This window comes from Melopsittacus undulatus, chromosome 3 (assembly GCF_012275295.1).
Source record: "Melopsittacus undulatus isolate bMelUnd1 chromosome 3, bMelUnd1.mat.Z, whole genome shotgun sequence".
NCBI classification, from domain to species: Eukaryota; Metazoa; Chordata; class Aves; order Psittaciformes; family Psittaculidae; genus Melopsittacus; species Melopsittacus undulatus.
Genome location: NC_047529.1, coordinates 39,528,143 through 39,551,681, shown reverse-complemented (window position 1 = coordinate 39,551,681; position 23,539 = coordinate 39,528,143). Strand labels below are relative to the sequence as shown.

General features: G+C 38.4%; 1 protein-coding gene across 1 annotated transcript in view; it reads left to right on the top strand.

Annotated features, from left to right (window-relative positions):
- The window catches only part of KHDRBS2 (KH RNA binding domain containing, signal transduction associated 2), a 328,648-nt gene that overhangs the window by 145,124 nt on the left and 159,985 nt on the right, over positions 1-23,539 (top strand). The window contains exon 4 of the mRNA XM_005153183.3: positions 21,894-22,040. Coding sequence (XP_005153240.2) covers positions 21,894-22,040 — 147 coding nt within the window. The remainder of the gene's footprint in view (positions 1-21,893; positions 22,041-23,539) is intronic.

The window sequence follows — 23,539 nt, the reverse complement described above, 5'->3', positions numbered from 1 at the left end:
GATTCTAATATTAGCATTAAATTTAAAAATTATGTGTATCGACCATAAAGTCCTACTAGAGATTCTCATTCTCCATTTTACTGTGTTGTATCTGTCTTAATATAATTGCTACAGTAGCATCCATTTATCTCTTCAAACTGATAGGAAATTGCATGGTAAAAGGAATTTAGTGATAAATATATCTCCTGTATTTTGGACAAAATACAAATAGAGGAGGAAATAAAAATACAAATATTTTGGAAAAATGCAAAAAAAATCAGTATGTCTGGCCTTTATTTTTCTCCTAATAAAAGCATTTCATACTTAAGCAGTTCATGTGTCGGTAACAATAATTGAGTTACTTACCAGCAATGCACTGCTTCTACAAAAAAAAAAAAAAGATACAGCAGCTATCTCATAGATTAGCCTGAAGCTCCAAACACTCTCAGACTGACTGTCCTAGTAGGCAACAGAGATTGTAAATATTCCAGGAAGTCAGTGAAGCTTCAGCATATGTTTAATGCTGAAGTGCTAACCCAAAGAAGGATGAAGTTAAGACTCAGCATAACAACTCTGTCAGAAGATTGCACTTCCCTGCTCTAGAAGGGGACTTGCTGCTCCTGCTCCGTCTGTAATCCTATTACATAGCCATTTTAATGACCTGATTAAACTCATTGTACGAGTTTTGCTTCCATTACTGGCATCTGAAGGCTGTTTCCAGACAGAAATACCCTCTTGTAGTTAGGCATGTAGTCCTTCAATTTTATTTTCTTTTTCTTTTTTTTTTTTTTTTTAAAAGTGAGAATCATGCACTCATAAAATGATTTTGGAAGGGACCTTAAAGCTCATCTAGTTCCAACCCCCTGCTATGGGCAGGGACGCCTTCCGCTGCTCAAAGCCCCATCCAACCTGGCCTTGAACACTTAACACCCCAGGGATGGGGCATCCACATTTTCTCTGGGCAACCTGTGCCAGTACCTCACCACCCTCATGGTGAAGATTTTCTTCCCAATGTCTAATCTAAATCTACCCTCTTTCAGCGTGAAGCCATTCCCCCTGTACTACCCCTGCATGCTCTTGTAAAAAATCCCTCTCCAAATTTCTTGTAGGTCCCATTTAAGTACTGGGGGGTTGCTTTAAGGCCTCTCACATCGTCCTGTATGTCACTTCTTCATCTTGACTTTTGCTATGCAAAAAGCCAAAGCTATTTTTGTTTCTTCTCCTAAAACAGAGTCCCAGTGCTTTTGAACACTGTAGTCATTTGTCTCTGTACTTATTCCAGCTTGAATCCTAAATACGTTCATGCTGCATTGGCTTCAGTGGCTATCTTCAAGGAATGATTTTTGTTCAGTATGTCTCACTTTGAACTGAACAAAATTCACTCCAAAGAATCCAGTGAACAGCTCATTTCATTTATTGTTTGGCTTAGAAACATAAAGTCTGATTATACAAACACTTGCACACACAATATTTTCCAGGAATATAAGGAAAAGTCTAAGTCCTTCAGCCAGCAAAATTAGAAAAGAGAGTCTAAATTAAAATGTTTATTTTTCAATATACTGTAATTAACATGAGCACAGCAAAATAGATATTTAGAAATTCAGAATAAAATAGAAAATAATAGATTTAATGATGTATAATGTTGGTGGGAGTTCCAGTATTTCTGAGATACAAATTTATTAATTAACTTAACAATCTAGTAAGAAAAGTTCCATCTTTTCCAGACTGTTGACATTTATGTTTTCTGAGGCCACTTGCAGTTTTGCTGTTGTGTTGTGTTCGTTTTGTAGGTATGCTTTCAGAAATGCAATGCCTGTGAAAAGAGAGATTTGGGCGAGAAAACAACCTATACTCATCTTATCTATGTAAGCCTAGTAAAGCACTGCATAAGTGCTTTTAGTCCTGTGATAGTGTATGCAGATGCTTTCAGGGGCTGGCCAGGAGAGCATTAATAGAAGAAGCACTGTGATCCTGAGCCCTGCAGCTGCTGTGTGTGTGACTAATATGGAGGATATAGGACATTTTGTTTCCAGCCTTTGTGATTTCTCTCTGTTGCTTCTGTATTTAGATCTTTTTGGTTTATAAATCTTTTTTTTTTTAATTTAATTAAACCTTAGCACAAATGGTATATTCAAAATGAAAGCAATTGAAGCTGTGGTAGAACCTTAAGTGAAGCTCTTTTATCAGTCTTTATTTTAAATATTTTTACTAATTCGTGTCCAGTTCACAGCCACAGAGAAGCCATTGCCAATTGCCTCCATGGTTCTAATGGACTAACTCATTAATCTCACTCTCTTCTCTCAGATGGGCTTAAAACAGTAGCAACAGTGGAAGTCCATTTTCAGAGTGTGTGCTTTAAGGATCATATAATGATTTATATTTTGAACCGTACTCATCCAACCACATCAGGGGGACTGTATGCCCTTAATTCAGGAGCCTGGGTTTTATATATAGATAATGAAGAAGGCAGGGCAGGCCCCCAAGGGGAAATGAAGATAACATAATCTGATCTGTATTTTTCTCAGTACAGGGATGGATGGTTTGTGATACTGTGCCTAAAGTCAGGCAGAAGACGACAGTGGTTATATGTGAGATGTGGGGTTTCACAACTGCTGCTTCTTATCCAGTCAAGATTTAGATGCTGCACTGTCTTTGAAAGAATAAAGACCTCCCGGAATGAAAAGAGTAGTGACCTTTGGGAAGTAATGGATGTGAATTGACTTTGGAGGACAAACTCACAGCTGTGCATTTTTGGAAGTCACATTTCCATGAACTGGAAGAAGCATGTGCTTGAGCTTTGCAAAGTAAGGGGCGGGGGAAGATTTTTCTTCTTATTGTGTATCACTGAAAGATGGGATACTCTAATTGTGACGGGGGGAGAGAGACTGAGTTTCTCCTCCAAACCTCCCCCCCCCAAAAAAAAACAAACCACCAACAAAAAACCAGTATGCCAGCCTTCTTCAGTTAATGGCAGTGAACTCTGAATGGAAAACATCAGCTACGTGCTGAGTCTGAGAGAATTCATCTGCCTCACAACAGAATGGGGTCTCTGCTGTGCTTATGACAGCTATGCAGCTCCTGGCTTTCTGCTGATGTGCATGTGTTCTCAGACAGTGGGCAGCGAGCACCACTTAAACACGTTCTCCTTAGCCAAGTGAAGAGGTGACTTCTGGTAGGATGAATTGTGCCTTATGGTCACTCTGAAAAGAAGTTTCTCTTAATTCCAAGTGATTTCAAATGCCTTCAGAAGACAGCTGGTGCAGCCAGAACTGCTCTTTGAGACCTTGGGCATTCAGCTTACTGTGTCCTTGCCTTTCATTTTCAAGTGATGACAGTGTTAACGACGCAGGAGCTTAAAACATGATTTTTCAGATGAAAAGCAAAAAGGCAAATGTATGGGTATAGCTGTCAAATGTAGTTACAGATTTATGAAGATCCGTGACATCATATTAAGTGGAATTATGTGGACTACAGAGGGCAGGAGAGCTTATTCAAAGAGAAAATATTTTTTAAAAGCCTTTTAAACTTTTTTAAGTCATGATTTTGAAGTGAGACTGTAACTCTTTATCAGTATTGCATATCGGTTTCTTAAACTTGTCTTTCAATGTCTAGCTGTGTGTCAGCAATGAAAAGAACTCTCCTTGTACTTCTAGACCTTGTTACTGGTGCTCCTTCATTAGGTAATACTGGGCCTCCTGCTCTGCATCTTTTAGTGGGAGAAACAAGTAGCATTTCTCCATCTTGTTCACAGATAATCTGTGCCACAGCCTTTTTACCTGAACATAATGGGAAATAGCAGCTAGGAAGTTCAGGAGTCATTATGTCTCCTGGTTTTAACCTCTAATTAGTCAAAATGATAATTACATGTTCACTCATGTAGCCCTAATGAGTGATGTTGAGCATGCCCACCAGATCTGATAGCCATTGCTGAAAGGTATGGGAACAGGCAAGCATAAGGTGTACCTTGCACAGACTATATTTTGTTAATAACTCTTGTAGCTATTCTCCCAATTTTTATTAGCAGTACTGCTGGTGGCATATATCTATCCATCAGTGTTTTGGTCTCCAGCTGGCTCTCCAAGTCTGCCACAGAGGCTCTGCAATGCTGCCTCTCTGGACAACAACCTACCTGCATGGTAACAGCTGACAGTCAGCAAAACAACATCACACAGCTGTTTTGATCACACGTTTTAAGAACCTGAATGTACTCAAATCCATGGGACCTGATGAAATCCATCCGTGTGTCCTGAAGAAGCTGGCAAATGAAGTTGCTAAGCCACTGGCCATCGTATTTGAAAAATCATGGCAGTCAGGTGAAGCTCCCAATGACTGGAAAAAGGGAAATATAACCCCCATTTTCGAGAAGGGGAAAATGGGTGACGCAGGGAATTACAAACCAGTCAGTCTCACCTCTGTGCCTAGCAAAATCTTGGAACAGATTCTCCTGGAAGGCATGCTAAGGCATATGAAAAATAACAAGGTGCTTGGTGACAGCCAGCATGGTTTCACTAAGTGGACCAATTTGGTGGCCTTCTATGATGTGGCTATGTAACTGATGGACAGGGGTGGGGCAGTTGACTTCATCTACCCGGACTTGTGCAAAGCGTTTGACACTGTCCCACATGACATCCTTGTCTCTAAATTGGAGAGACATCAATTTGATAGGTGGACCACTCAGTGGATAAAAAACTGGCTGGATGGCCACATGCAAGGAGTTGTGGTCAACGGCTCAATGTCCAGCTGGAGACCAGTAATGAGGGGTGTCCCTCAGGGATCGTTCTTGTTCAACATCTTTGTTGGTGACATCAACAGTGGGATTGAATGCATCGTCAGCAAGTTTGCCGATGACACCAAGCTGTGTGGTTCTGTTGATAAGCTGGAGGGAAGGAATGCCATCCAGAGGGACCTTGACTCACTTGTGAGGTGGGCTGATGCCAACCTCATGAAGTTTAACCATGCCAAGTGCAAGGTCCTACACCTGGGTGGGAGCAATCCCAGGCACAGCTACAGGCTGGGCAGAAAAGAGATTGAGAGCAGCCCTGCAGAGAAGGACTTGTGGGTTGTTGGTTGATGAGTAAATGAACATGAGCCGGCTTCAGTGTGCACTCACAGCCCAGAAAGCCAACTGTATCCTGGGCTGCATCAAGAGGAGTGTGACCAGCAGGTCAAAGGAGGTGATCCTGCCCCTCTACTCTGCTCTTGTGAGACCTCACCTGGAGTACTGTGTGCAGTTCTGGTGTCCTCAACATAAAAAGGACATGGAACTGTTGGAACAAGTCCAGAGGAGGGCCACGAGGATGATCAAGGGACTGGAGCACCTACCATATTGAAGACAGGCTGAGAAAGTTGGGGCTGTTCAGCCTGGAGAAGGCTGCGTGGAGACCTCATAGCATCCTTCCAGTATTTAAAGGGGGCCTACAGGGATGCTGGAGAGGGACTCTTCCTTAGGGACTGTAGTGACAGGACAAGGGGTAATGGGTTAAAACTTAAACAGGGGAGGTTTAGACTGGATATGAGAAAGAAGTTCTTTTCTGTATGGGTGGTGAGGTACAGGAATGGGTTGCTCAGGGAGTTGTGAATGCTCCATCCCTGGCTGTGTCCAAAGCCAGGTTGGACAGAGCCTTGGGTGACATGGTTTAGTGTGAGGTGTCCCTGCCCATGGCAGGGGGGTTTGGAACTAGATGATCTTGAGGTCCTTTCCAACCCTAACGATTCTATGATTCTATGAATGACAGTGCAGTAGCTGCAATTGTCTCCTTAAAAGACAAAAAATGGTGGGAGAAAATCTGTTGCTGTCCTCTAAAACCACAGTTATCCATCACATAGAGCACTGTCACATCCCTTTGCCATTCCACTAGGACCAGACTATCAGTAATGAAGTTGTCACAGGCCTTCAGGAAGCCTACACAAACCTAAGTAAACAATATACCAAAAAAAGAGAAAGGTATGATTTTCCACCTTCAGTACTGCATAGTATACCCTTTCCTTCTAGTCCTCGATTTCTTTTTCTCCTGAAAATGAAAGCTGACTCCATGAGCAGTGAACAGAAGGATTCTGTTTCCAAGTCAGCTGTTTCTTTATGAACACACTTGGGAAGCAGATAAAAAGATTCCCCAATGTGTATGTGTGCAAATATGTTTGACCCATCTGGGTAGGATGAAATGAATAGAAATAAGAGAAATAAAACACAAAGCAGTCTACTGAAAATAGACAATAAAAAACCCCACACTGAGATGAGCATTGTAGTGAATTATACTGGAAACACTAAAGGATACTGCTGCCCATAAACTCTAATGTTGACGAAAAAATACTGCGAACTTAGACTTTGTGGGTTTCAAATCCACAAGCAGGATATTTTGATTTTCCAGTGCGAAAGACCAAGTCTGCATTAAAACACTTGCATGCTGTGCTTAGATTCAAAAAATGATAGAAACAATGGGTGGCTGACTCAAAAGATACAGTGTGGATAGATTACAAAACTAGTCATCAGTCACAGGCTTTGTGATGATTTACTTAATCTTGGACATTGTTTCTGCATCGACCCTTTGTGCTCTGGCCTGAAAGTAAAGTATGCTTTTAGGAGTTTTAATAGTGTTTATGTTTTATAGTAGTCTATTTTGTGTACGAGGACACATACACACACATAATATGACAAAGGACAATCCCTGAGATTTAAAACTAGTACATAATTTAGACGTCTGCCTAAGTCCTGTATGTTCACAAATTAAAATCAAACTTAAAAGCTGAACTAGAGCCCATCACATCAACATGTAAAGTCTTCCTTTGTCTCTGCAGAATCTCAGGGAGCCCTACCTGTTGAACTTGTGTTGGACTGCCTGGGCATGGCAGGCACTCTGTCTACTTCTCCCCTTCACTCTGTTAGGAATATTTCCCACTCACACTCATTTTTTAAAGATTACATTTCTCTCCTATCCCTCCCCCTGCAAATGTGTTGTGCAGATGTATTGTGTAGTGATAGCAATAACATTATCTGGCCTAACCTTCATTTCATAAAACACATACTCTGTAGTCACAGTTCCTTAATCTCTTTAGTCTTTCCATTCTGTTGTTACCCATATGCCTTCATAATTAAGCAAGAAGAAAACGCTCTGGACCTAATCAAAGTTGCAAGTATTTCAATCACATGTGCTGACTTAGGGGAAAGGACTCTGAATTTTGCAGGTAAACCTGCATCCCTTGATAGCTGCATTCCTGCATTCCTTCATGTCTCTTGATAGCTGCATAATCTAAAAAAAACATAGGTTTTTTTGAGTTCTGTGCAAAGGAAATTTGTGGGACCTCTGGTTATTCCTACTCAGTGTCCAGAGTCCTGTACCATACTATCTGATAGAAGGTACTAGCAACACTTAGTCAAATATATTCTCACAGTAGAAATGAAAGAAAAGCAATTCCTAAGCACAAAACTAACCACAAAACCAACAGTTTTGAGACTTTAGTTCAACCAACTGTCTGAAGCTGTTGTTTAAATAGTTCAGGATCATTGCTGCATTATATACAGAGGGTTGGTTAAATTTATTTTCCATATTATCTGCCTGAAGGTGGCATTTAATTTCTATATCCTGCGCAGCAGGCTGCTACAGTGGCTGATCTGCATTTCCACAGACACGGAAGAGTAAGATCCCCTGCTTTACAGTGAACGTGATGGTTCATCTCACTTGTCACCCTGCATGTGTCTGAGGTGGCAGAAAGATTGAAAACCAGTGTGAGGGGATCAGAGGAGTGGTGGGCAGTGGATTCTCAGTGACCCTGTGCCCCTTCTGCCTTTCTGGCTAGATGCTTACCGGCTTTGTTGCCTACATGGTGCTGGCAGAAGGCACTGGCAAAGGTAGGCACTGATGAGCATAGTGTGCCAAAACAGTAGCCGCAAGAAATGTTTGATGACAGGACTTACTTGCCATTGAACATTTCTAGCATACAAACACTGGCAGAATGGCATTTAGAGTGCTACTTTGAAACAGTGTGCTAATAACATTTGATTAAAGAAAACCAAACAAAAGAACAAAAAGCAGCAAACAGCCCCTTTCCCTACAAATGAAGGAACGAAGGCAGTCAGATATCTTTCTTTCCTGTCAGTCATGTTGCACATAAATTCCTGTCTGGTGGAGTGCTCTCTGTGAGGATGTGGAGGAAAGACATGCCAAAGAAACACAGGTGCTGAAGAAGTTCATTCACATTGCAGGGGCCAGCAGCAAGGACCAAGGGAGGGACAGTATAAGGTCTGGAGGAGAGTAAGACAAGGTGGACAGCAATGTAAGGAGCACTGTTAACAGCCAAGAGATCAAGCTCTGTTTACCAGACAGGCATCTCAGGCACCTTTTCCAGACGGCTGTGTGCATCTCAGGAGCTTGCAGTAATATAATGTGATGGCTGCTTTGCTGTTGTTCAGAATGCAGGGGGGCAGAACCTGTCCTTGTATGACCGATTTACTGGTGGTGAATTGGTAAACCACAGCTGAGAGAGGTTTAATTAATCAGCTGTTCTTGTGCAACACCGTTCCCACAGGTCCTGGGAGAAAGGTCAAAGACTGAACACTGTGTGGCTTTTCTGCAGGGAAACTCCATCATTGTCAAACTCCCCTGTAACTTGCATAAAATAAAAATAAAACAAATGGAGTTTCTCATAATTAGATGTATTGTCCCTCTTAAATCATACCAGGATCTGTCGCCCAGTGTTGTTTTTGCAGACAGTGACTGGTTCTGGGTAATAAATTACACTGCATAGCAGAAGAAATATGTTTGAAGCTAGTAATAGTAGTATCTCAGCTAGCACTTGCCTAACTGTGTAGGCTTCCACCTTGTTGTTTGCCCTCTGTGGCAGCAGCAGTCTGACATCTAGGTTGCTAATAAAGTAGTGCAGTTTTCATCCAGCCTGCCCAGTAAAAACAGTTAGGACTTAAATAGGTGTTTGAAGGTGAGAATTACTATATGCAATGTTTCGTATTCATGCTGGTTCTGTTACCTTTTTCCAGAATAGTTAAATGATGACTGTAACCCTTCAGCCAGTTTCAAAAGTGATGCCAGCAATCTTTAGATTTTATTAACATGGCTACAGTACTTCCCCCCCCCCCTTCATGCTAATATTTTTTTACGAAAGAACCCAACCAGTACTAGGCTTATTTTTTATATACATATTTTATAGTGGCCAACTGTACTTTATTTATTTCTTTAATAGCAAGGTTTGAGTAGATCCAAAAAGGTATTTAGGTTACGTCCTTAAACTGATTTCTTCAGCTAAACTTCCAAATCATCTTGAACCCCAACCTCATTTTGAGATGAGTTACCCTTTGAAAGTGCTTGTTCCTTTCCATTGAGATCTTCACATGACTAGTTTAGGCTGAAATATCTCACTTCTGGACACCTAAGTCAAGGTAAATGAACCCTGCTGGGGGAACTCAAGTAATTGTTCAGCTGTCCTATAACTGTCTTTTTAAACTGAGGCCTTTGCCTCAGATCCAGCACATCAGCAGAGACTTGTGGTTGAACACAGCCCAGGGAGCCTGATTATACCCTCAGAGAACTTGAGCCCTTTGTTCTTTAAACACTTTGAAGCAAAAAAACCCCCGTTCAATGGAAGAGGTAGTAGAAGGAGCTAAGTCTATTAGGGAGCTAAAGCTCTGCTCAGTTTCTGTGGTGCACATAGTTCTAATTTAGGATTTATTTCATTTTTTATTTTACCCTGTTTTCAGGTTAGGAAAGGAAAAAAGGAAAGGCAGTGTTTTTTTTCTGCATTTAGTATCAGTCAGAACATTTGAGGAGGCTCATGCAATAAAAATACCCTCATCTTTTGTCTCAAAGCTACAGAAGAAGTCTGCCATAAGCAGGCTGCTATTCAATTTTATTTTATGTTCATTTGCACTGGTATTGAAAATGAGCAACAAGGGAGACCACAGGTGCTAAAGCACTCAAGAACTGGAAAACAAATAAAATGCTTCATTTTCAGCCAAAGGCAGGTTACAGTGCTTCCTGGGAAAAAGCTTTCAATAGAAGAAAATTTTGTGGTAAACTAACTGATGGTAACATTAAGCAGTAGTGACTATAATAGGTTAATGTAATCTGCATATTTTGTGATTATCTGAGATATGGCTACCATCTAATGGAAATTTTGCAATACTCAGAGCCTGTGCACAAGGTTATCTCTTCTTGCATAAATCTGAGCGCATAAAGGGGGATGGAGGAGTGCTTTAAATTGCCAAGGATGATCTGGATGATAAAGCTTAAGTGCAAAATGAATATTAATTTTTAGTGCAGTAAAATTAGCTGCCTGATGAGGATTGCTGGCACTTAACCTTTTCTGGAGTACAGTGATCTGCTTTCAACTGAGTTTTTAAATTATTTTACTCTTTCAATTTTATGTTTGTTTGATGTGTTTATTATAGCCCATTCCAGTTTGGACACCATAAGAGCGCTTGTGGGAGTTGGGAACTTCTGGGGAGGGCAGCAGGAGCAGCATGCTGTGAACTTTTAGGGGAAATGCCGTGTGTGCAATTAGTCACTGACATCTTGGCCAAACCGGTTTAGTACCAGTGACCCCTTCAGCCAGGGGGAAGCACTGTTTAGGAGAATGCATACACTATGCCTCTTTTGGGGCAGCAGAAAGAACATGAAATTCTGACCCCTGGACTTCTCAGAGGAAAGCCCTTGGCATTCTCCAGGCTACTTTCTCTATGACAAGGATTATTATGTACCTTGTGAAAGGAGTCAGTCTGCCTTCCACTGAGGATGCACCTTTATTCTACTGTGTAAATAATATATTCTAAAAACTTTCAGTGAGGAACACTGGAGTACCTGTTGGAGTCACAGCCTAACTTACCCCAACCAAAAGCTAACCATCATCCCCCCAGACCAAGTTACCTAGCAGAACTAATTTTGACTTTCTTAACTTTTCCTTTACGAGTCATAGCTTCTTAAGTCACTCTGTTGTGGTTCAGAGTTGAGGTCAGGTCTAGGCTCCACAGGCAAGGAGCTGGATGTGGCCTGAATGGTAACTGTTCTGAGTACTTTGCACATTTCATGAAAATGAGTTTTCAACTAAATTGCTATTAGAATTACTGTAATCACTACTCATTAAAAAGTTGAGGGTTTTTAGTCAGACTCATTTACAGCGTATATTGGACTAATATCCTTACAGTTTTCCATTATGAGAATATTATAAAATATGTTCTTCAATTTTCAGAGCAAATCTCCTTCTTAGCCAGGATGACCAAGAATCTATTTGCAAGCAATTTTATTTGCATTCAGTAAATTTGTCAGACATAAAATCATGATATATGTAATATTGCTATAACATACTCGTCTGTTAACTACTTCTGACACTTTTGTGAGAAATTATCCAAGAACTTGCACTCTCAGTAAAATGTATTTGTCTAAATTAATATAATATGAGTAGCTACAACTTCTGGATAGTAAAGGAACAAGTAATTTTTTGATTGAAAAGGGCATTTGTGTTCTTTGTCAGTATGGAGAACCCAATCTTACAAGGAAAGAAAAGCAAATGAAACCTACAAAGTCATGTGTGACTGTCACATGTGAGAGGAAATGTCTCATTTGCAAAACATTGAAAAAAGGATGTGTTTGTGAAAGAGTTTGACACATTGGTTTATTTTTTAAGTATTTGATTTATTTGTTATTTGAAATGCTTATTCAGAAAGTGGTGCATTTTTCAAGTCATTTCAGGTATTGAAACACTTTGGCTTGAGTAAACGCCATTAGAGATACTGTGTTTACCAATTATTTATGAACTTCCTTTTGTTCCTTAATTCCCAGCACTCCATTTATCACTGCCAGCATGCCTTCCCTCCACCAGTGTGGTTTCCATATCATTGCATGAGAATCCAGGGGATATACAAAATAGTGGCCTCTTTCTGTATTTGCTGGTAGTATGCTCGAATCCATTTGCTGCTTTTGTTTGCTGTGTTGTGGTTAATCAAGGGACAGCCTTTAGGAAATAACTATTGACAATCAGCCCAGCTACAGGAAAATGAACCTTGTAATACAGATGTTAGCGAAGTCTTTAAACTGCTGAAAGCTGAACCATTCTTGTTCTTCTGCATGGGCCAGTACGGCAGTCAGGGGAAGTCCTTTTATCCCAAGGAAAGACCTTTCCTGCATCAGGGATACCATTGCATTTCAGGGCACAAAATGTTAATGTGGAAACCTGCTCAGTGGTGGAGACTCACTAGAAAAAGCGATGAGGAGTTAAATGGGATGATCAGAAGCCTGGCACTTGCATGGGCTTCCTTCCCAGTTAAATTCAAAGGGTTGGTCAGAGATGCGACAACATTATCCTTCAAAAAGTCCTGCTGTGTGGGAGGGCTGGTGAGGCTGTCGCCACAGGTGAAGAAGTGAAGGCAGAGGCGGGCTCTCTACACATCTTGAAGTAGTCGTGATTCCTGAATTTGAAGCTGAAAGTGCCTGTAATCTTTGTTCTCTGCACTTCCTCAGCTCTGATTATAATGAGCAATCAGAGTGGCTGAAGTGTTGCTTTGCTTTCTAGATGAGGCACTTGTAATACTACATTGAGCTCATTTAAGTACTAATTAGTAACAGGTTCTCTTTAACAAAATGTGCAGCCTTCAAATAATAGAAACATTATTGGAAGTGAGTTCCATATTTGACACATAACTGCCTTAAGCATACATGTCTATGTTATAGGTGCTGTTTAATAAAACAGATACACCTAATACATCAGCAAGCAATTACAAATACCATAGGAGAAAAATTTGCATGTTGTTTTATTCTGTATGTATGCAACACATCGTGCCCCACTAGATAAGGTTCATGTTTCAAAATGAGACAGAATAACATGAGAATGGGCTCAGCCTCTGCAGCTCCTGTAAGTTGCAGGACTGAAAGCTTGGGTAAGAACAGAAGCAGTGAAAGATGAGAGGTCTTCCAAGAATTAGTTGTTTAAGGACATCTTGAACTGCAGGAACATATAGATTGCCAAGACTTTCATATTCAGCTTCTCATATGGCAATATTTTCATGCTCATAATCATCCTTTTCATCTTGATCTTTTTTGGTTCTTGTACTTTTTTAAACTGAGACACCAGAATGTTCTTCAGTATTAAAGGGGGGAGGGAATCGTACAGGTTTTGTAGTTTGGTTTCTTTTACTTTCTTAAAAAAGTGTAATAGAGAATGTCCTTTTAATTGATACTGCACACAGGATAAATCCTTTCTGTAGAACTGAACGTAATACTCCAAGATCTTTCTCCTGAAATAAGCTTGTCTAGATTCTTTCGTAGTGTGCACAGATAGAACTGGTTTTTTATCACTGGAGAATTTTTATTGCTGTTTGACTCATTTTCTGGATCACATGAATAGTTTAACAGAACATATCTCCAAATGGTTCTTGTGGGCTTCGTCTAGCAAATTCCCAAAAACAAACACCTATTTCCTAATTTTTGTAATGTGTAACTTGATGAGCACTCCAACTGCTACCTCATTAAATAAAAGAGAAGCAGCAACACTTTTGTATTCAGTAGCAATGTATTCAGATCATCTATCTAACTTAGTCCCTCACTAGTTTATGAATCCCAAAGAAGCTTAAAATAATTATCAGATCTCCTTCACCATAATGCTGTGTTGCTTGCCAGACACTTCTGTGTATGAGGAACATTACTGTGGACAACTCCAGTGTCTATAGATTTCAGCGACAAGGAGCAACTGAATAGGAATCTGGTATTCGGATCAAAATCACGCCTAAGTCATGATTGTTCAAGTTCATTGGAAGCTCTAAGCTAAGTGGGTAGGTTACATCATTAGGTTGGGAAGGACTTGGAAATGTCATTATGTAGCCATCTACAACAGCAATTAGTTATTGAAATAGTGCCTATGTGCATCAGTAGACTTATTCTCTAGGGTAGTATTTCAGGAAGCATTCTTCATCAAATGGGTGGTTAAGCAAGTAGTTACCTTTAAGTGTATACTTGGAGCTTTCATTGTGAAATTGGGTTTAAATATACAAAGAAATGAATTCCCAGAGTGAAGCTTCAGTTTCCTTCATAGTCAAAGGTAATTGCAAAGTAGCCCTCTGTGGATTGACTCTTTGGAAATACAAGTTTTTCATTCTGCTTATACACGAAATACAGTAGGCATAGATTTTTCCATCCAGAATTTTCTGGATAGAGAGATCTCTATGATAGAAATAGTCTTTCTAGCATTTTCTTCAGGTGACCAAAAGCGTAATCTTCTAAGTATTTGACTACTATGTAACTGGAGTTGACTTCTATTTTGGCTTGATAGTGCATAGCAAAAGAATTAATTCAGAACCTGGAGAACTTCTAAATGTTTATTTTCATATTTTTCCCTGTACTTAGAGACAGAATACCCTTTGCAAATCTTATGATACAAATACTCTGTCTGTATGTTCCTAGGAGAAAAAGCTGCATTCTTATAGGACCCATAATAATAGTAGTAATGATAATGACAACGCCATATTAATTATAACAATAAAAATAATATACAACTTAATGACGGAAAAGAAAAAAGATTATATAATTATTTAAATTTTCCTGTTTGTATATTTTAATGACAAATACTCTTTTTATTAAACACAGCTTTTGAGAACACTGTTTCTAATTCACAGATGTCAAGATGAATGTTTCCTGAATAATAAGAATTACAGATAAATAAATACACTACCATTATTATCAGTGTGTAGAATATTAGCATAAATACAGTTAACCTTCTTTTCAAGATGTCTGATAATTTATCATCAGCTAACATGTTGAATTACCTAAAACATTAGTGGAGCTTTCTTGTGTCTATAACATTTGTAATATTTGTGTCTGAAAAAACTGACTACAATTTATAAAACCAAGATAACTTAGCTCCAAATACAGTGAAATAAATAGAGCTAGACAGATGTAATGCAACTAGTAGAATGATTTCCAGAAAGTACGAATGATAGCAGAGGAAAAGAAAATACATTTTCTTCCAACCAGTGTGAGCAAAGCTGTGTCTGCATTGCTTAAATGATCTTTTTTCTCTTGTGCCACAGGCTTAAGCTCTTAAAGTTCTTACAATGTCATCAGCCATTATAAAATATCTCTACTCATATTTTTAAAAAATCATTAAATAATTGTATCCATTTGACTGTGTTGATTTGGCACTTGACTGCCAGCAAGCCTGGTTTAGCTGAACAAAATCCCATAGTGAGGAGTCCTTCTTACAGTGATGGTGAGGTTTGAGTGTGTGATCTGTGCTAATTAGTGTTGGTCACTTTGTGCAGAGCCTCATCCTCAGCAGTAGCTCTAGTAATCACAGCTCACACTGTCGCAGAGCCAAAGTGATTGGATTTAAACCCCAGGAGTATTTTCCATACCTGTTCAGCGAAGGCAGTAAGTAATCTATGTTTTCTTTCCCCTGACACTTGTAGCTCCATGTCTCAGTAAGGATGGTGTTGTCGGCATGTCGTGTGGGGGCAGGCAGCAGCACAGGGCTTGGGACCTGCCAGGCTTGGCTCCTTTTGAGCTTAATTACTTCTAGCAGCAGTAGTCTAATAGCCAACTGATGTGTTCTATGTTATTTTAGCATTTGCCTAGATTTGTGCTATATTTGTAACTAATAGTGGAAATAAGTCATTATTCTATTTAAAGGGTGCTGCTATGGCCCTAGAATGGAACTCAAGCAAAGTACGGGTCTGGGATAGATGTGGAGGCTTTGAAAGCAAGGGCACAGGATGATAAGGAAGGCTCCAGGGCTGTAAACAGGGACTTGGCATCGAGGTCAATTACTGATTATTAGAGTGCAACCCTGGGAGCTGGGTAAAATCACTATATGAGTAACAATGAGAGCTGTCCAAACCATGACAAGAGCAAAGAAAAAGTACGCAACATATGTAAAACTTACTATACAGTGAATTTGGATAGGGAATTAAGTTGCAAAATGATGGAGAGACCAATTTATGTAGCATGTTATCATGGTCCCCAACCATCAACTAAATAACACGCAGCTGCTTGCTGACCTCATCGGATGGGAAGGAGAATCAGAAAAAATGGTAAAACCCTGTGGGTTGAAATAAGAATAGTTTAATAATTGAAATAACATAAAATATTATTATAATTAAAATGTAGTATTAATAATAAGTGTAATGAAACGCCAAAACAACAAAAAGAGAGAAATAAAAGCCAGGAAACACAAGCGATGCACAATACAGTTGCTGACTGATACCCAACCCAGACCCAAGCAGCAGTCAGCAACTACTGGACAATTCCCCCGGTTTATATACTGACATTCTGTGAAATGTCACCACCAGTATTATATGCCTTTCAGCAAAGGACTCAGTGCTGCCAACTCACAGCAATGCCCCTTCCCCAGCTGAAGCCATTAACCTTAGGACTCCCCAGGGCAATGAAAGGGGGAGCATAACACCAGGGAAAATATCTGACGCCAGAATTTTTTTGTATATGTCATTTTATGTGCACGTAATTTGACCTGCAAGTGTTAGTATGGAACTAAACTACTAATAATTCATTGGTTAGACTTTTACAACTTTACTGAGAAAAGAAATAAATACTTCATATAAGGTATGTTTTTGCCCATAGTAAGAGTGTAACAGCTTTGTGGGATTTCAAGTAGCCTACTGTGTAACTTGGTTACAACAAATTGGTAATTAGACTCTCATAAATAAAACCATGACATTTTGCATTCTTATTAATTAAGACTAAGTCTTCATCCTGAATCTAAAGGCATCCTGAAAGCAGTGGTCCCTAGTTGTAACTATAAGCTTTAAGATGAACATAATATTCTTAGGAAGCATCTATAGTTATAGTACTTATGCATTTCTTGACTTAATTTTATTTCCTGGATTATATCTACAAACTTGCAACTCATTACCTATATTCATTTTTGGATTGTTTAGTTCTCAAAGCAGCTGTCTAATGACTGAGTGTCACGGTTTAAGCACTGCTACTGCTGAACCCAGGCCACTGAGTGATTCTTACCTATGCTGTTTTAGCTTTTGCTTAGATTTGTATAAGCGTAGGAATATTTGTAGGTTTGTGAACTCTCTGCTCTATCAGTTTTCTGGCAGGTAATTTATACATGTATCACTAGATGTTGGTCACAGTGGTCACTGGTTGTAGCCTCGGATTTGGCACATACCACTTTATTGTGTTAACCTTTTTCCTAAACTTTTATTTTCTTTCACAGAATTTATATTTTTTGTTCATCTAACATTCACCCCAGGTGTTTGGGCTCTTTACAAAAGTGATCCAATAGTTCTGTTATCACGTTCTTCTACTGATTTGTCTTTGTTTACGTTCTCACCTATCTAAACAAAAATATGATCTAAGTACAGCTTGGTACCTCTTTACCAGTAAGGTGTTCTTATATTTTACTATGAAAAGCATCAGTAAATAAAGCACTCTTGAACTGAAGGGCCTGTAAGTCAGTGCTGAATGTACACAAATCTCTGCTCTGTTTTGCCAAAGCAACTATAAGAATTTTCATGATGCATCAAGTATAGAAAAATAACTTCTATCACCTGTATCTCTACACATTTCCTCTGTTGTAAGCAATGTTTTGTCTGCATGCCTGTATTTCTTTATGGGATCTCTGTGGCTGGCAGCAGGTGTTGTACACCCACTCTCTTAGCTCTGCTGTGTGAGCACTCCTCATGTACTCACCATCTCTACCTTCTCGATTCTTCTTCTTGGAATGAGAATAACTGGCTCAAAAACAAGAGTCGGGGGATGGCTAAGCTCTTTTAGCTTCGCTCTCTACCCTGCTTAGAGCTGTTCCATTCTACCACATACATTCTCAAATTATTTCAATTTTTTTTTTCTTTTTTTTTTCTTTTGTTTATTCTTTGGTTTGGTTTGTTCTCAGTTTCTCCACTGATGGGACCTAGGACCTGAAATACCTATTCTGATTTACTTGTTACTGTATAGTTCACTTGTTACTTTTACTGCAATCATTGTTACAGACAATATATTTTTGTATTTATGTCCATATTAAACATTAATAGATTTACATCTACAAAACTTTATGTGCATTAGTTTTCTTCTATAGAATTGTCAGTTGACCTTATGAATAATGCCTCTGTAGCAACAGTGCTGTGATTATCAACACTGTTTAATCTCTGTGCTATGCTTTCATTTGCAAATTCTTGCAAGGTAAGAAATCCACTGCAGCTCTCATTTTGTTCTTTGAGTATCTGTTGTTTCTTTTCAGAACTGTATTTGTTACATTATAGGAAGTTCTGCATATTTTATTGATGAAATTTATCTCTGAGTTCTACACAATTCATGCTGCAGCCTTCTGTTATTCTTGAATATTCTGTTATTTCAGTGTTATGAGGATAGTTTTTATTCATTGATCTGGGTTGTGTGATTTTGTTTGCTATGCAAACTCCATTTGTTCTTTCAAGTTTCTTCCAGTAGTTTTATTGAAGCATTTTGGCCACAGTTCCAGCTAGAAATCACTTCCTTGTCAACACACATCCTTTTAAAATGGTGAGGTTGCTTTCTCATCCAGAGGTAATTCATCATTTTTCTTGGCTTTTATAGCCTTACCACTCACATGCTTCACTTTTGCAGAGGCCAGTACTCCTCAAATTTCTGCTGTAGAGTTTTATAATTCATTTTCCCTGCTTTGGTCAACTGGAAATTATAAAACACAGCAGATGTTTCAAAACACCTGTTGTCTTTTGTGTGGGAGTGGGTTATGGAGCCATGCATCAGGTTAAGGGCAGGTAGACTTCAGCACTGTGTGACAGACGTTGTAAGGCAGCAGATGAGGGTAAAGGAATCCTGAAGCACATAGGGTGATGGGAGCTGGGTTTGGGTGTGAAATATGGTACTGTCAGTCTTGAGAGATGAGGGGAATTGACATGCAGAAGGGAGTGGAAGGGGATCAGGAAGAGAGGTTAGTTGTCTTTGGAGGGTGGTGTGTTTTTTTCTGCCGTACTTTCCCTGCAGTGCAGTTAAACAACATTACCATGTAGTAAATAAGAACATATTATCCTGCGGGTCAGTACTGAGAGATTGCCATCCCTGATCCAGAAGCCCAGGGAATCTATTCCATTCATTTTACAAATCAGAGCTGATCAGGTCCTAGATTTGTTGTTTTTTTTTGTTTGGGTTTTGTATGTTTGTTTGTTTTGCATTGCTGGTTTGTTTTTGTTTGCTTGTTTGTTTTTTTTCCCTATGATCCAGTGCCTAAGGCATAAACTGCATTTGATTGTTGTTAAAGTAGTTCTCTACAGTGAATGCATCAGGCTTTCAATGCACAGTGTCTTTCACAATGATTCCATACATGTCTACACAAGCAGGCTTAAGCAGTTACAATTCCCACAATAAAGCTGAAGGCAAATTACTAGGCTGCTAGGTAAATCCTGGCCAAAGCTGTGCAAGCTGAACAGGCTCTGGAGAACTGCACCTGACGTGGGAAATGGTAGAATGTAAAAAGGTGGGAGAATCTGATGCAAGTTACAAACAGCACCACAGGGAGTAACTGGACCTAACACGTGGTTAAGGCAGAATTGTATGAAAAATAACCAAAGCTTGTATAGGTGCAGTGTTGCAAGGCCAACAGCACTCACATCACCTTATAAATTGCACCATATAAGATAGATTTATAATAATGTCACTCATTTTGCCTTCATGTAGCAGATGCCAGAATGTCTCAATCCATCTCAGTCCTTACCAGTACTACGTGGGGTGTTTGTTCATTAGTGTTTTAGTTTCAATCAGAAGCATGGTTTAAGGGAGAGCCTCCTGATCATTCCCAAGGACTGGGCCATTACTTACACTGAGCAAAGATCATGGGAAATGAACCGACTCCTGTTCCACATAACTAAACTGAAGCTGGGCTCCAGGAAGGCTCTCTTGACTTTTTATGGGAGCTCTGTGCAACTAGGTTGCAACTAGCAGGAGGTAAAACCCACTGAAGTGCAAGAGAAGGGGTAGTCCTGTCATTCTAAATTTAAGTAGTGTGGATGTCAGCTTCACAGCACTGACTTTGGGGGCTTTCTGATGTTTTTTAAAAGACTTTTTAAAAAGCAATATGGAGAAGACTTTGAGCAATTACTAGTATATCACTTTACAACTACTAAAACTTAATTCTGTTGAAATACTTCATGTGAAATTATTCCAGAGGTACAATCATATATTTTGGGATTTTTTTCCAGAAAACTGAAAAGCGTTGTAGCATCTCATGAGAGAGTGTTATTTCATGTTCTGGTTCTGTGGACATTTTGGTGAGATTTCAAGTGACAAGATAAAATGACAAAGATACTTTAAGTGTAAAGATAAAGATATTCTACCTTCTGTCCTGCTTATCTTAATTTTTACTTTTTAGTTGAAAACAATTATCTCAATTTTCAACTTTCAAAAATAAAATCATGGGTCACATTTATTGAGTTATGATTTTATCATCATCTGCAAAATGTTGACTTATCATGGAGCAAGATCTAGGGTTCTGGAGCTAAGTTTTAAACCATTGTGTGTTTTATGAAAAATCAGTAAGTCCTTGGGGCTGGATCTTCTGTTGTACATAGAAAGAACTGTATGTGTATTGTTTGAAGCATAGCATTGTGCAGATACTTTTGGTTTCAAGCAATGCTGTAAATGAGGCAAGGCTAAGACAAGTGAAGTTAATGGATAAATAAATAAGTAAATAAGAATTGTAATCTATTGTTACAATTTTTATATCTTACATATAAAAAATCTAGAAGTTTGTATTTTAGTATATACAGAAAGCTATAACTTCTTAGCCAATTTTAAGCAAATTAGTTTACTTTTTCTGTGATTAGAAGGTAGATTTAGATGAGATATTAGGAAGAAATACCATACCATGAAGGTGGTGAGACACTGGCACAGGTTGCCCAGAGAAGTTGTGGCTGCCATGGCAGTGTTCAGGGTCAGGCTGGACATGGCTTGGAGCAGCCAGGTCTAGGTGAGGGTGTCCTTGCCCATGGCAGGGGAGCTGGCTAGATAATTTCTAAGGTCCCTTCCAACCCAAACCATTCTATGATTCTATGATTATGTTTTCTATCTATAAAAAACAGATATATATGCATATTTTCGTCCAAATTAATTCTGAAGTTTTTAACTCATCATTTCTTCAGCATTACTTATTGCTGTCTTCTGTAGTAATCACAACATTTTTTTCATTATGTTGTCACAGCCAATGCTATTCACATGATCACTATTTTATGTTTGCTTTTTATGTAGAGGTAACTACTATGAATATGTTTTACAATTTACATTCGCTATCTCAAAGCCTTGTATAAAAAAGTGGATTGACATTTTAAAACATTACTTTAACATAAAGTAGGATTTTAAGCTTATTTTATAGCTGGAAAACTGGAACTCAGATTGCCAAGATAAATCTATGTGAGGTGAATCACCATCTTAACCAGTGTACACTAGATTGTATAGGTACCATATATCAGAACTGGAACAACTCAGACCTTATATCTCAAATAGTAGTACTAAGGCATACTTTATTTTAGTGATACTAAAATGTGCAGCCTTCAGATAGTCATTAAGTAGCTTATAGGCTTTAATAAACAATAGCATTTTTTAAAGTTCTCCAAAATGTTAAATGGGTCTTTCTTTTTCATTGCGAACAACTAAGATTCAGACAGACTTCTGCAAGTTTTCCATTGTAGGTTTAATATTTCAGCACTTGCTTCTGGAGTATTTAGCATGTTTTTACTATGCTGATTAAAATCTGTTATAGATGGTAATTATGCTGATTTTATCATTCAGACACTCAAAATTGATTTTTAAATCTCTAAGTGGCTTGCAGTAGACTTTCATTTCTCAAAGGGTTTAGAAGTCTGCTATATTATGTCCTTTTGTCATATTCTCTGTAAATGCTAAAACAATACAAAATCAGTAGATTCCCAGTTCTAAGAAAAACCCCACACACTTTTTTTGTAGGAGGAAGAACTAAGGAAAAGTGGAGAAGCCAAGTACGCGCACTTGAGTGATGAGCTTCACGTATTAATTGAAGTGTTCGCTCCACCTGGAGAGGCGTATTCTCGTATGAGTCATGCCTTGGAAGAAATCAAAAAATTCCTCGTTCCTGTAAGTGGCTTACAGCATCCTTCTGTGACTGTTTATGGTTTTGCTACATTGAATTTGTACCTTCTTTAAGCACCTTTAGCTCAAGGGGAAAAGCAAAAAACAACATTCTGTTGACCATCTTTCATTCTTTCATCTCAGGGAGATGCCAAACAGGCCATTAATTGTTACAATTGAGCAGTTGGTCCACTGATATATTTTCTATAGTTTATTATTTCAGTTTGTCTTTTTTTTGTTTCTCTTTTTTCTTTCTTTTCTTGGTTTTGGCAGACATTAGTCATTAGTATTTTTTCTTTCTTTTGAGAATTTTCTTTTGAGAATTTTGAACATTTAAGTCTGTAAAAAACATTTTTGTATATCTTATGATTTATCTAAATATCTTACTAATGGAGTTAATTAATTTCTTGCTGAGCAAACAGCATGAGTGAAACTTTCCTCACGTGATTCTGTTCAGACAGGTTGTCATGACTCAGACCACAGTTTAGCAACCCTTCATCAGCTAGGAGAGAGCAGAAACATATTCTAAAGCTGGGAACCTTTTTGCTTTGATTTATACTAAATAAATACTTTTATAAAATAAATAAATACTTTTATAAAATAAATTTATACTAAATAAATACTTTGTCTTGTTGATTTACCATCAAACTCACTGGAATTTATTTTCTCTACATTTATACAGTATTCCATGACATTATCATACTTAGTATTTATCCCAGAATTGAAGCATATGCATACTAAGTAAAAGTTATTTTGTGTAGTACTAGAATTACATGAGTTGCTGTCTGAGGTCTATCCTATTTAGCAATCGAAAAAGGTTCAGAACTCAAATCCCTTCAAAAAAATATAATGGAAGCTTGTTTCTATTTGTGGTAAAAAATGAAGTGCAGTAATGCTCATATATCTCAATAATAATGGAAGGATTCAGTAAATGTCAAGGTAAGAGAAGTGAGGCATACAATTTTCATGGCAGAAATTAAATGTTTTATTTGGTGGGGGTTTCTTGGCTGGGGAGAAAGAGAATAAATTATGAGTACAGTATGTAAGTACTGTTATATTGTAAATTTTCACTTTTTTTAGAGCAGCTAAGCATTTTTTTTTAAGAATAAAAAAATAAGTAACTTAAAATTGTTAAAAAACAGCTGGATATTTGTTTTAAATAACAAAACTTATTGGCACCAAGTGACAGTCTATAATAAATGAGTTATATTTTAAACAAGTTGAACCTACCTTTCTGATTTTCCCTTTCTATCCCCTTATTATATTTCCAGTTTTGGAATATTGGTAACAAAATACTGGTTCAATTATGGGAAATAACCATAAGACACAAAAACTTTTTTCTTTTTTATGGTTTCTGACTCTGTTTTGCACGTACAGTATGAGGAACAAATTAGGTCAATGTTGTAATGCTGACAACATAACATGGAATCCCATTTTGGCTGCAAGTTAATGGTGAAAATCTGCCAAACTGTAACACTGAAAGAGAATTTATAGTTAAGTCACAT